The 12,187-nt window shown below is 32.6% G+C and overlaps 1 protein-coding gene across 8 annotated transcripts in view; it reads left to right on the plus strand.

Annotated features, from left to right (window-relative positions):
- PPFIA2 (PTPRF interacting protein alpha 2) overlaps positions 1–12,187 on the plus strand; it is a 488,437-nt gene that overhangs the window by 332,491 nt on the left and 143,759 nt on the right. For all 8 annotated transcript variants that reach the window (XM_063075430.1, XM_063075426.1, XM_063075422.1 and 5 more), the window contains one exon: positions 10,673–10,789. In XM_063075430.1, coding sequence (XP_062931500.1) covers positions 10,673–10,789 — 117 coding nt within the window. The remainder of the gene's footprint in view (positions 1–10,672; positions 10,790–12,187) is intronic.

Consider the following 12,187-nt stretch of genomic DNA (forward strand, 5'->3'; position numbering starts at 1 on the left):
ATTTAAAAATTTATGAATGGACAATAATTTGACACCTTATTTATATTTAGCAAAAGATTATTCATTCAACAAACATTTATTATAACAACAATAGTAATACAGAATGCCTAAGACATGTGAGGCCCTCTTCTAAGTGCATTAGGTATTTTAATTCCTTTCATCTTCACATTAATAACCTTTAAGGCTGATGCTGCGAATATTGCCATTTTATAGATAAGAAAACTGAGGCATAATGAAGTTGAGTAACTGGTTTAATTTTACACTGTCAATAAGTGGTAGAAAAAAGAATTCTACTGTATAGTTCCTGATCTTAACTAGTACTCAATATTATCTACCAAGTGGGAACCAAGCACTCTTTTGGGCCTCAAGGGCATGTCAATAACCAAGGAAGAAGAAACCTCTGTCCTCAGAGAACTTATATTAGAAACAAATTTTAAAATAATTTTAGTGATAAATTCTATAAAATAATTGTCACAGAGTTAGGAATAGAGAATATTGCAAATATAATTGGCATTTACTTTTAAGGTTTTTTTTTTTCTGTGTTCTCTCAGTTGTTTCCTTTATAATATTATTAAACAATGTCATTATGTCATCTGAAACATTGCTTTCTAGATATAAGTATATCAAATAGCATGTAAAAAACAAATTCACTTCATAAAGTAATTCTATTTTCAGAGATAATTTATCCTCTGTTTCTACTGATTTAAATGAAATTAGAAACAATGTGTTAAAGTGATACAGAGCTTAAATCTAAAAATCAGGAAATTGAGTTCTTGGCACAAAGAATCTTATAGTAAATATTGTTATTGTTATTGACATTGATGTCATCATTGTCTTTAGACATGATACTGTCCAACTCCTTTCAAGATGATTGAACTTAGATTCAGAGAGGTGGGAATTTGTTGGGGACAGGAAGAGATTTATATCACTCATTTTCTGTAAACTTCATCTTCTTTACTCATAAAAATAAGGGTATAAAGGCCACATAAGCTGTGCTCCTTTCTTACACAGACATTTTTAATATGTACACACTTAAAAAATACCATAAAAAATAAAATTGAAATGCATGCAGATGAACACAACACATGATAATTACCAATATAACCCAAGCAAATGGATTACTTTAAAAGGAATTGTTCAGAATAATTGATTTAATATGATTTTGTTATTTCTAAGGAAGGAACTAAATGGATAAGACCTATTTATTGACCTGTCTTGTTTTTTATGTGCAAGAAAGACTAATGGATATTGTTTCCACTTTCTACATTTCTTCAAGTACTTTTCAAGCACTTTGAAATGCTTTTCTTTCCCTTAAGAGTCTCTCCCTACTATAATAGAGCTAAAAAGAATAGTTCTAGGACACAGTTTATAATTTCGTCACTTCTTCACTAATTGGGAAAAAAACAAAAACAAACAACCCCAGTATGTACTTACAGTGTTAACCATGCCTGGCTGAGGAGGTCAGATCTCATGATTCTGAAAAAGAAATATAGAAATCAATAAATTCATCTTTAAAGAGATTAACTTTAATGTGACATTTTTAAAGATTCAAATATTTGTTGATGAAAATATAGCATGTTTGGAGTATTAAAACAGAATGTTCATTCTAAAACATCCAAAAATTCCTGACAGCAGATGGTCCATGCTTGAATAAACAGAAGACAAAGACATGATTAGGATTCTGCAGATTTACCTTTTTAAATTTAAAAATCAGTATTTCCTCAAAGTATTTTAATACTTCTTAGCATACATAAAGTGAATTAAATAGGAACTTTTGTTAATACTTCAACATATTTCATGTTTAAAAAAATGAACATTTTTTTGAGACTGTTGAAGACAGAGGCTCTAATTTACAGAGCATACTTCTGCTTTTTAAACTGATCATGTATAAATGCATTATATTATTTAGTTTGTTTTGACTCTCTTCTAAGCATAACTCAGTCTTCCATTTTTGCTTTCTTTTTGTTAACTGGAGTGGGGGGAGAGTTAATTACTGCAGTCAGTTATCATTTCTACCCTTAGCTGAAGGCCAAACCAAATTAGCACATTTTGATGTCTCTGACTTAAGAGGGTAATAGGCCTAGTAGAGTGATTGTGGGTAGTGAGTATTACTGAAGGAAGCCTCCATTCTGTACCAAGAAGTACTTTATAGTAATTGATACATTTTTTATAAGTTCTATTTGCCATTTTCCTTTTTTTAAATAGAATTCTACTATCTTCTTAAGGGAGGAGAGTTATTAGCAATGGCATCTTCCTGGGTGATGGGGATTGTATCATAGTTTCTTCATGAAATTCAAAACTTTCAGCTTAGTTGCTACTGACATTCTCAGCACTCAACATTGACTTAATGTAGTTGTTGGTTTTACACTTGTTACACTTCTGAGTGTGATTTACTTACCTTAATCCTCTTCATCCCTCCTCATTTATTTATCTATATTTTAAATCAAGGCTTGTTTTCTTTTGAAGATAAATATAATTTGTTAGGAATGTATTTTCCTACCACTGACATATTTGGGAAACTGTTTAGAACTTGTTTTTTCCTTTATTTCTCTGGTTTAATTTTTGTACTTACTTTACCACATCAACAGCTTCATTGGTCATTTTTATTACTATTCTTCCATCTTATGCCACTCTTAGCTGCTAACTCACTATAATACTCCTGCAACTTAACAATGTCCACTGATTCTTCTGACCAATTTAAAATTTTTCATATTTTCTGTAACCTTTTATATGCCTTTATTGAAAAAGCTAGTATTTGATTTTATTATTATTTTAAATATTTGAGAACTATTTGAACAGTAAAAATAAATGTAATCACTGAAAAATGTAATCACTTAAATACTGATTAGATGAACAGAATACAGATAGTTTGGTAGAGTTGTAATTTTTACATATCACATATCAATAGCTATGTCAAAAATACATTGAAATTTCTTGTGTAAAATTATAGATCTATGTTAAAATGACTATCTTAAGCATCTCCCAAAATGAAAACCTTTGAACCTAATTATACATTTGAAATTTTATTGCTATTAGAATCATTCTGTCTTAAAACTAAAAATAACTTTTGCGTTCTAGTTCTTGTTTTAGGAATGGTTTTTAAAATCTTTATTATTTTTTAAATAATTTTTTTTCACCATTCGAAACTAAGCCTGAATTCCATAGTCAGACAAAGTATTCTTGTGTTTTTGAATAGAAGCAAAACTAGTTCAAATGTAAAATTTGGAAACAGCCAAATTTACATACTCTTCATATATTGTGTTTTTCATCAAATGGTGAAAAACCAGAAACTTATTGGTGATGTACATTTAAATTTTAACACTTAGGCAATTTATCTAGATAGGAATTGAGAGGGCTGTTCGCCCAAAATTGGGGTGGAAGGTTTAAAAATAAAGGAATGTAGAGTATTCTCATTCATTCAATAAATATTTATTGACTGAGTAGAGGTAGTAGAAGGTGTAAAAATTCTAAACGACCACAAAGTGAACCTGTTCTTCTCACCTCAAAACTACTTGGTCATTCATTAGTACAAATGGATTCATTCATTAAATCATCAGTTAAATTACTATTTTTTGACCTGATGAGAGGCTAATTCTCACAATGCACAACTCTAATTCTGATCTCAAAACATTTGATGATTCACTGGAACAGTTCAGTTTCACACATTTTCAAAATGTCTATGCTCACTGAAAAACATTTTAAAAGAATGTTACATGCAAGCTGATCAAATGGTACAGACTCCATGAAGTTGCTTTATGCTAGTTTCAATATGCTTATAAGTCTTATTTCCAAAGGCAGAGCTAGAAAGTGAAATAGTTACTGGCTTGGAGTCCTTAATTCTGTTTGAATAAGTGTCTCAAATTTTACAGTTTTACGATTAATATATAACAACATGAATCCCAAGTATTGTGGGTGGTTGGAGAGTTGCTTAAGCATAAATTATAAATCCCTACTGTTCAACTAGTTGTGTGTGTGTGCATGTGTGTGTTGGAACCTCAGAGTAACCTAAGAATGGAATTCAGCTAGAATTAAAATTAGCATCTGTATAGAAGCAAATTATGTGTTGGTGTAGTGAGACTTCTGTAAGTCTCACTCTTGGAATTGTTAATTGAATTTAGGATAAAAATAGATGAAAAGAATCTTTGTTAATTAGATGTGGGCACTGTCTGGAAGTTGTTAAATAGGTAAAGGCAAATATGAACTTAAAACCTGAGAATGAAGATCCCTGAAGAATTAGCATGAGGAGATTGATATGGAAATGATTTATTTAAGAAAGTAATAGGAAAGTTTTCAAGATAAGTTTAAATGCATATGTCACATAAGAGTTATAAATAAAAATGACAAATAACTTAAGTGGCATGATTTTTATTCCTAGTTTATTCCTAGGAATAGCTGAAGATATCTTCTAACTTTTTTGAATCTACCTTTTAAATTGTTTGCCTAGGCAGAGCAGGTTAATTCTCCTGCTATCAGATCACAGAACTCTAGACCTTACCTACATAAAGATTTGGATTGTGTGCTCAGTGAATCATTTCATTAATTATCAAAAGGCATATAGTATAATGCTTAAAAAACATAAATTTTGAAGAAATCAGATCTGGATTGGAAACCCGCCAAAAAAGGAAAAAAAAAAAAACATTTTCTGTATCCTCTGCCTGTAAAGTTCTCCCAGATATGCACATTGGGTGTTCCCTTCTGTATTCATGTTTATGCTCAGAAATTACCTAATTCCTAGTTAAGTTACACTTAACAGTACTCCTCCCTTGCTTCGATTTTCCCTTTGCAATTATCACCATTTAAAAATATGCTTTACTTACCTTTTTAGGATATCTCTCCCCCAATAAGAATAAAGTTTTCTGGCTGAGCCCGTGGCGCACTTGGGAGAGTGCGGCGCTGAGAGCGCAGCGACGCTCCCCGCGGGTTCGGATCCTGTATAGGAATGGCCGGTGCACTCACTGGCTGAGCACTGGTCACGAAAAAGACAAAAACAAAACAAACAAACAAAAAAAGAATAAAGTTTTCATTAGGGTGAGGATTTCTGCCTTTTCCCACCATTGTATTTCCCTAATGCCTGATAAATTATAAGTGCTCAATGAATATTTGTGAAATGAATGAATTTCTCTAGGATGTCAAAATAAAAAACAAAAAAAACACAATGTTTCAAAGGCAAGAAGGTAGTACCAGGTCTGTTGCAAGGCATGGTAGCATCCCAAAGACAGGTAGAGAAAGGACTGTGGGCTGAGGAAGTTTACGGATGGGAAAACTGGCCATCAGGACCACCAGTGGTCCACTGTATGCATCACAGCTTGTTAGAAACTGATGTGAGACAAAAACAACCTGACAGAGGCAAGGGCAAGTGTTACACTTTCCTCTGTGTAACCGAGATGGTAAAAAGAGAAAGAAAGAATTCACTCAAAGAACCATCAATGAGGCCTGGAGGGATTGCCGCCCATCAGCGGAGCAGCCTCGATTCAGAATCAGCCTTTCTTTTTATTGACAGGACAAGGAAGTTTCACAGGAAAAATCAGTTGATTCAATCATCAAAGAAGGACATAAAAACAGGCAGTGTAAAACTAGTAACAGCAGTAAATTAACAATGTGACATTCCAGAATGTAATTTGTAAAAAGCTAGGTCAATTCACCAACAAACAGCTTGTCCTTAGTAAACATTTTCTTTTCTACTTACTTCCTACAGCAATTTTTTTTAGCATATTTAAACAGCATTCAAGCAGTTTCCTTAACATTATCTTAAGAACAATCAGTAGGTTAAATAGTCAATAGTCATTCAAGCCGAAATCAAACTAGCAACCTAAAACAGTCAAAGTACACAATCCCATCCCTAAACTGTGGTTAGAATTGATGAGATGGCTTTTGCCAAACTTATCTGTGGACTTTCGTACCCTACTCGAGAGCCTTTGGCTCATTCATGCATTACCTAAAAATCCTATTCTAAGATCAAAGGAGAATCAAGATTTCTAACCCACTACGGGCAAGAATGAAACTTTGAAGATTGGAGGTCAGGGCATCAACAGGTTTGGAATCTGTCAAGGGCTGCTTTGGTCATCCAAGATAGCACCTCTTCCTGTGTCTTCACATGGCTGAAAGGGGAAGGGGAAAAAGGGCCTGACTAGTTCCCTGGAGCCCTTTTATAAGGGTACTAATTGCATTTATGAAAACACAGTCCCCAGGACTTAATTACCTCCTAAAGGCTCCACCTCCTGATACCATCACATTGAATCTTAGGTTCTAACATGTGACTTTTAGGAGGACACACACATTCAAACCACTGTAGTCCCCCCACTAATCTCTCTTTATCTCAGTTTAAACACTTGCTAAATAAATAATGCCTCTTTTGCAGACAAAAATAGTTTAGCATAGTGCTTGCACTAGTGGGTTTTCAGTACTTCATGGAAGTTCTGTAAGTACTGGGTAAACAACAGGGCTTATAAAGAACTGGTTCCTCCCACTTGCCATGTCATCCTGCATGGAATAGCCCATGTTGTTTAGCAGTGAGGAATACAGACCTATTTCAATATTCTTCAAGACAGGTTACTTGGACTCTCTCTCTGACAGCATTCCCTGTCAGTGAGAGCCCAAAGGATGTTTTGAGACCATCAGGTACTTTTCATTCTGCTTGCTGTCCCAAGCTGGTTTTCCAGCCACTTCCTGTGTTCCCTTCTCAAGCCAGGTGGGAGGATTTCCTAGAGGCCTGTGCTACCTTTATAGCTCCAGTGATTTGCAGGTTACCTTCTCACCCCTTAGAACACATTGAAGAGATGGCACAATCCCTAAAGGTGAATTCCTAGGAGAGAACCCCTCTTTCTCCCACTTTCCTCAGTATGAAAGGATCAGCTTATTAACAGCTACAATTAAATCAGGTGTTGAAGCTTTGCTTTCATAACTACTGAGGATAATTTGTTATTGGAAAAAAAAATAGAATAAAATTGTATTGGAAAGATAGAGAATATAGAGTATTGTATATCCACTCTCCTGTTTCAAAAGCCTAATTTTTGGACTTGATTCATTAAAAAACAAAACAGTTGACATGTTAGTGGTTGAAAATTTTGTCTTTTTAAAAATTAATTGTCATGCATGTACTTTGTGAAAAACTTGAAGTTTTTAATTTTTTAACATAGCGGCACAATCATATTTGTGCATGGTGTTTTCTGAATGAATTTGGTGTTTCAGTGTTTTCTTAATAAGGGCATTAATTCATCCTTTCACTGATCAGTTCAGTAAACCTTTATGTATGTCCTGCTTTATTTTTGACACTAGGATATATTTGAAATTTATCTGACTCACTAAAAAGTGGAAGTTAATCTGTAAGCTGAGAGTTAAATTTAGTGTTTAAATATTTTTTAAAAAGGTCTCCCTTCACTTCAAAGTAGATTAAATAATAGAAGAAAATGCAGAGAATTTTTTACTGTCCTGTTACCTGTCAGCATATCTGTTAAGTCATGGATGTTGTCTTAGTAGAATGCCAGCATACGAGACTTGAATTTTTACAAATTTATAATAAATTCATAATAAAATTTCATTATATGTCAGTAGTAATATAATTTTATGCAAAAAGCATCTTAAGACTGGAATGCAAGAACGATATCTCCAGGAACTATTTAATTCTTTTTGTCATTTCTTTGATGTAATTCATTTCTATGTTAACTAATATGAAAAGAATGTCTCTGAAGTTTCTCATGTCCTCCCAATCTTTATTTTTTGTTCTCTGAATTAATAAAGTTTACACTCTTTGTTTTTCCATATCCATTAATTATTTAATTCAACAAATTTTTACTGAATACCTGCACATGATAATTTGATGTGCTGTTTCATGTGAAAATGTTGTTTTCAATAAAACATTCCTTTGAAAATTATTTTCCCATGAGATATTATTTGGATTCTTGCTAGCTAAATAAAAAACCAAAGTGAGTAAATAAAGGAATAAAATATTAGATTTTAATAAATGCAACACACGCAAAAATAAATAGGAATCTATTGTAAAAAGTGTTTGATGGTGAGGCACATTCTCTCTGAGGAATGGTATTTCAGCTGAGTTTTGAAAGGTAAGATTGTGTTGTCTGTGATAGCTGGGGAAGAATGTTTCAGGCAGGAGAATCATCAAATCTTTCATTTTGGGGTATGAATGATCCAGGTGTGTTTGTGGGATAGAAAGGAGGCCAGTGTGGCTAAAGCAAAGGGATCATATAGGACATTATAGACCTTGTTAGGAAGTTTAAATTTATACTTACATAAGTTAAGATAACATTGAAGATTTTTAGAAAGCTGAGGGGTGACTCAATATAATTTAAGCTTAAAAGGTGAGTTTGGCTGCTTCGTGGATACCAGATTGTAGATAGGCAAGAGCGAGCGAGAGTGAAGGAACAAATTATTTGGTGATTGCAGTGCTACAGGAGAGAAGAGCATTTAGATAGGTGTTCTTCATTATGTGGTGATCTACCCTTATGAAATGACATGCCATGTGTTCCAATGCCACAGGTCAGATGCAAGATCACCTGATCTCACAAACACATCATGGTAGATTTGGCATTAAAGTAATGGCAGGCAGCAGGACAAACACCCAACCTCTTAATTTCTTTTTTTTTAATTTGATATTTATTGCTGTGCACATTGATCTCATAATTTCAACATATAAATTTTATACAATTCAATGTTTATTGTGTATTACATACTGCAAACATCGATTTCCCCTTGAATTAATACAGGTTGAGCATCCCTAATTCGAAAATCCCAAAATCTGAAATGCTCCAAAATCCAAAACTTTTTGAGCACTGACATGATGCTCAAGTGAAAAATTCCACACCTCTGTTCCCCAGCATTTCAAATAAAGGAAACTCAACCTGTAATAGTGATGATGAAGAAGACCATAACACCGCAAAAAAGTGCCTATGGATGACATTGTAAAAACGTGTACTAGGCATATTGAAGGCCTCGAGTAGCATGCATTCATAACAGAACAAGAAATCATGTAGTTTATAACAGCAAACAGAGGCTTCTAAGACAAAAATTGTTTCTAATGAGGTAGATGACTCTGGAGAAAACATTTTAAAAAGCCATGCAGCAGGATGCCTTCTCATTATCCGTAGAGGACCCACTTCCTTGTCCCTCAACTGCTTCTGATGTTTCTTCTCACCTAAGAAACAACAACAACAACAAAAATACAGTGTACAGTAACCTTTTAATCAAAACACAGCATGGCGGGTGGAAACTGAAAGCCTGCCGTTGTTTGTTGTTGCTGTTGTGTAACAGCTGATACAGGTGTTCTGGGGATGCTACTGTGCTACTTAGTTACCCTGAATGCATTACTTTTTCGCTGTATTAATTGCATGTTATATTTTTTATTGTTAAGTACTTAGGTGTGAATTAAGTGTAAGGAAATGATTATCAGTAGCATATAAATTCAGAGTCAGGAATGATGGTTATGCCAGACAATCACAGAGTGTCTTCGTGGGTGGCAGAGTGATACCATTGCTTTCTGATGGGTCAATGCACACAAACTTTGTTTTATGCACAAAATATTTAAAATATTGTATAAAAGTACCTTCAGGCTATGTGTATAAGGTATACATGAAACATAAATGAATTTGGGGTTTAGACTTGGGTCCCATTCCGAAGATATCTCATTATATAAGTGCAAATATTCCAAAATCCAAAAAATTCTGAAATCTGAAATACTTCTTGTCCCAATCATTTCAGATAAGGAATACTCAGCCAGTACTGACTAATATCTGAGCTGATAATATAATAAAAATTCCATAACGTAAATAAGTTATGGAATTAATATAATGTAAATATTTTCAAAATGACATATATAAATAGCAAATATATTTTAAAACATCATTTTAAAAAGGCTGGAATGCTATTTTCTACTCTCTGTATTACTAAGATTACTTCTACTACAACTACCTGAGAACCTGTTTCTTCATTGCAATAATCATGTCTGTAAATTGAGCTGAAAATTCGAAAAAAAAAATTGCTTTCTATTTTTTTTTGCAAATTAACTAAATTTGGATTAGAAATGATAAAATAATGGCTATTAAAATAATGACAATGAATAAATATAAATAAATAAATAAAACTGGGGAAATAAAGTAAAATAAAGGCAATGAGACAAATTTAATTCTAAGCACTCATGATAGCATTGCAAAATTATTTAAGTCTAGTGTATATATCTGCTTCTTTTAAAAATGCAGATTCACTATCACTGCAGGGTAAATGATTGTGCATATCATAATTAGTCTTCAACTTTCAGTCTTTTCATTTATGTTTCTTGCATACTATAAAAATATAAATTAATAAGAATTTTTGTTATATTTTATGAATTAATTTTTAAAACAATTTCTGAATTAACAACACATGGATACACACACACATATACATAATTAATTTAGATACATTGCCACCTAGAAAATGTTTTCTTAGGTAAACTTCACAATGCATTCACCTTTTCTTAGGAGAGATATTTTGAATTCTTATAAATATTATTCAAAATGATTACCTAAATTTAAAAAATAATGAAATAATATGAATAAAATGTAATGTTCACTTTTAAATTATTGATTAGTATTGATTAGTTATTAACCACATTTAAGTAAATTTAATTTTTTTATTTTATTCTTTATTTAGATTTTAAAGGCATAGTGCTTTTATTTTGCAGATTGTTGCCTTGCGTGAACAAAATGTTCATATACAAAGAAAAATTGCATCAAGTGAGGGATCCACAGAGTCAGAACATCTTGAAGGGATGGAACCTGGCCAGAAAGTCCATGAAAAGGTATGATACACATGACATGCTCTTACATGAAAATGTTTTCTCACTTCATATCATTTGACAGGAATAGGAAATATAAAAACCATGTAATGATCATTCTTTAACATTTGTTGATTTGGGGGGCAAAGGTTCATGATGATTTCCCTTCTCATTTATTGCTCTTAATTTGGTTTTCTTAAAAATAATACATAAGTATATGTGTTGTGTGTATTTAGCATATACATTTGAATTTCTCATTACTTGCTCTTAACTGATTCTCTTAAAAAATTTGATTATAATATATAAATATAAAGTATACCATTTAAAGAGTATATACAAAGTATATATATACACATACATACACACACATATGTTTATTTATCCAGGCCTATTTTAAATACAAAAACACTTTTGCATTATAAGCGATATTATGTGTAATTGCTGTCTGTTGTTTATCACTGCAAAAGTTTTTGTTAATCTCTTATTTGACTTGGTATTTTCCTTATATTTGGGAAGGCCCCAGCAGTCCTTCTGTTAATGAGTTCATACAAAATGATGTCTGAAGTCATGGGACTTTTATCATTTTTTAGAAGGCAATGATTCTCTTTTTGGGCAGTACTTGAATCCAGGTGAAGGAAACCAGCAGTCTGCTTGGCCACTAGCAAAAGACCTTTCCTGTGCTGAAACACTTGTTTCCAGCACAAGAAGAACATAAGTTACCAGATGAATCAGGTAGCTAAACTGGTGTAACTGTGAATGTCAAGAGGTTTTCTAAAACCTAGAGATTCAGAAGCAAATGACTGGATGACAAAACAAGTAACACTAGAATTCTAACCAGAAAATAAACTGAAAATTTCCTCACTTTATGCAGTTGAAACAAATGAAGGACTTGTTTCTTGCTTATGTTCTTGTATGCTTCAAGTATAGAAGCAAAAGAAACCAAGTAAACCAGAGACAGGTTTACTTCAATTCAGGTGGTTGAGAAACAGATCTCTGTTTAAGACTTAACTATTTTAGCTTTTATCTATGTATTTTACACTTAAACTATCCATCTTAAACTAAGTATTAAAAATAAACTACAATTTAATGGATAGATTTCATGAATTGCATCTGAGATTAGAATAAAATTATGTCTCGTTCCTTCAGCTGAATAAAATGGTACACGAATTAATTATATATACATTAAATATACAGTAAATAGCAGTGAATATACCACCAAGATCTTTTGAACAAGGCATTTGCACTCTCAATTTAGGAAACCGATGTCTAATGTACTTTCACTGCTTCATTTTAATTATGTCATCATTAGTACACTGCTATACCTCTCCCCAGAGAATTATAGAATCACATTGGTTTGGGTATGAAAGTGGACTTTATGGTCATCTAATCTTTTCCGTAGAAATTTATCAAATATTATGTTCT

Source organism: Cynocephalus volans, chromosome 12 (genome assembly GCF_027409185.1).
Source record: "Cynocephalus volans isolate mCynVol1 chromosome 12, mCynVol1.pri, whole genome shotgun sequence".
NCBI lineage: Eukaryota > Metazoa > Chordata > Mammalia > Dermoptera > Cynocephalidae > Cynocephalus > Cynocephalus volans.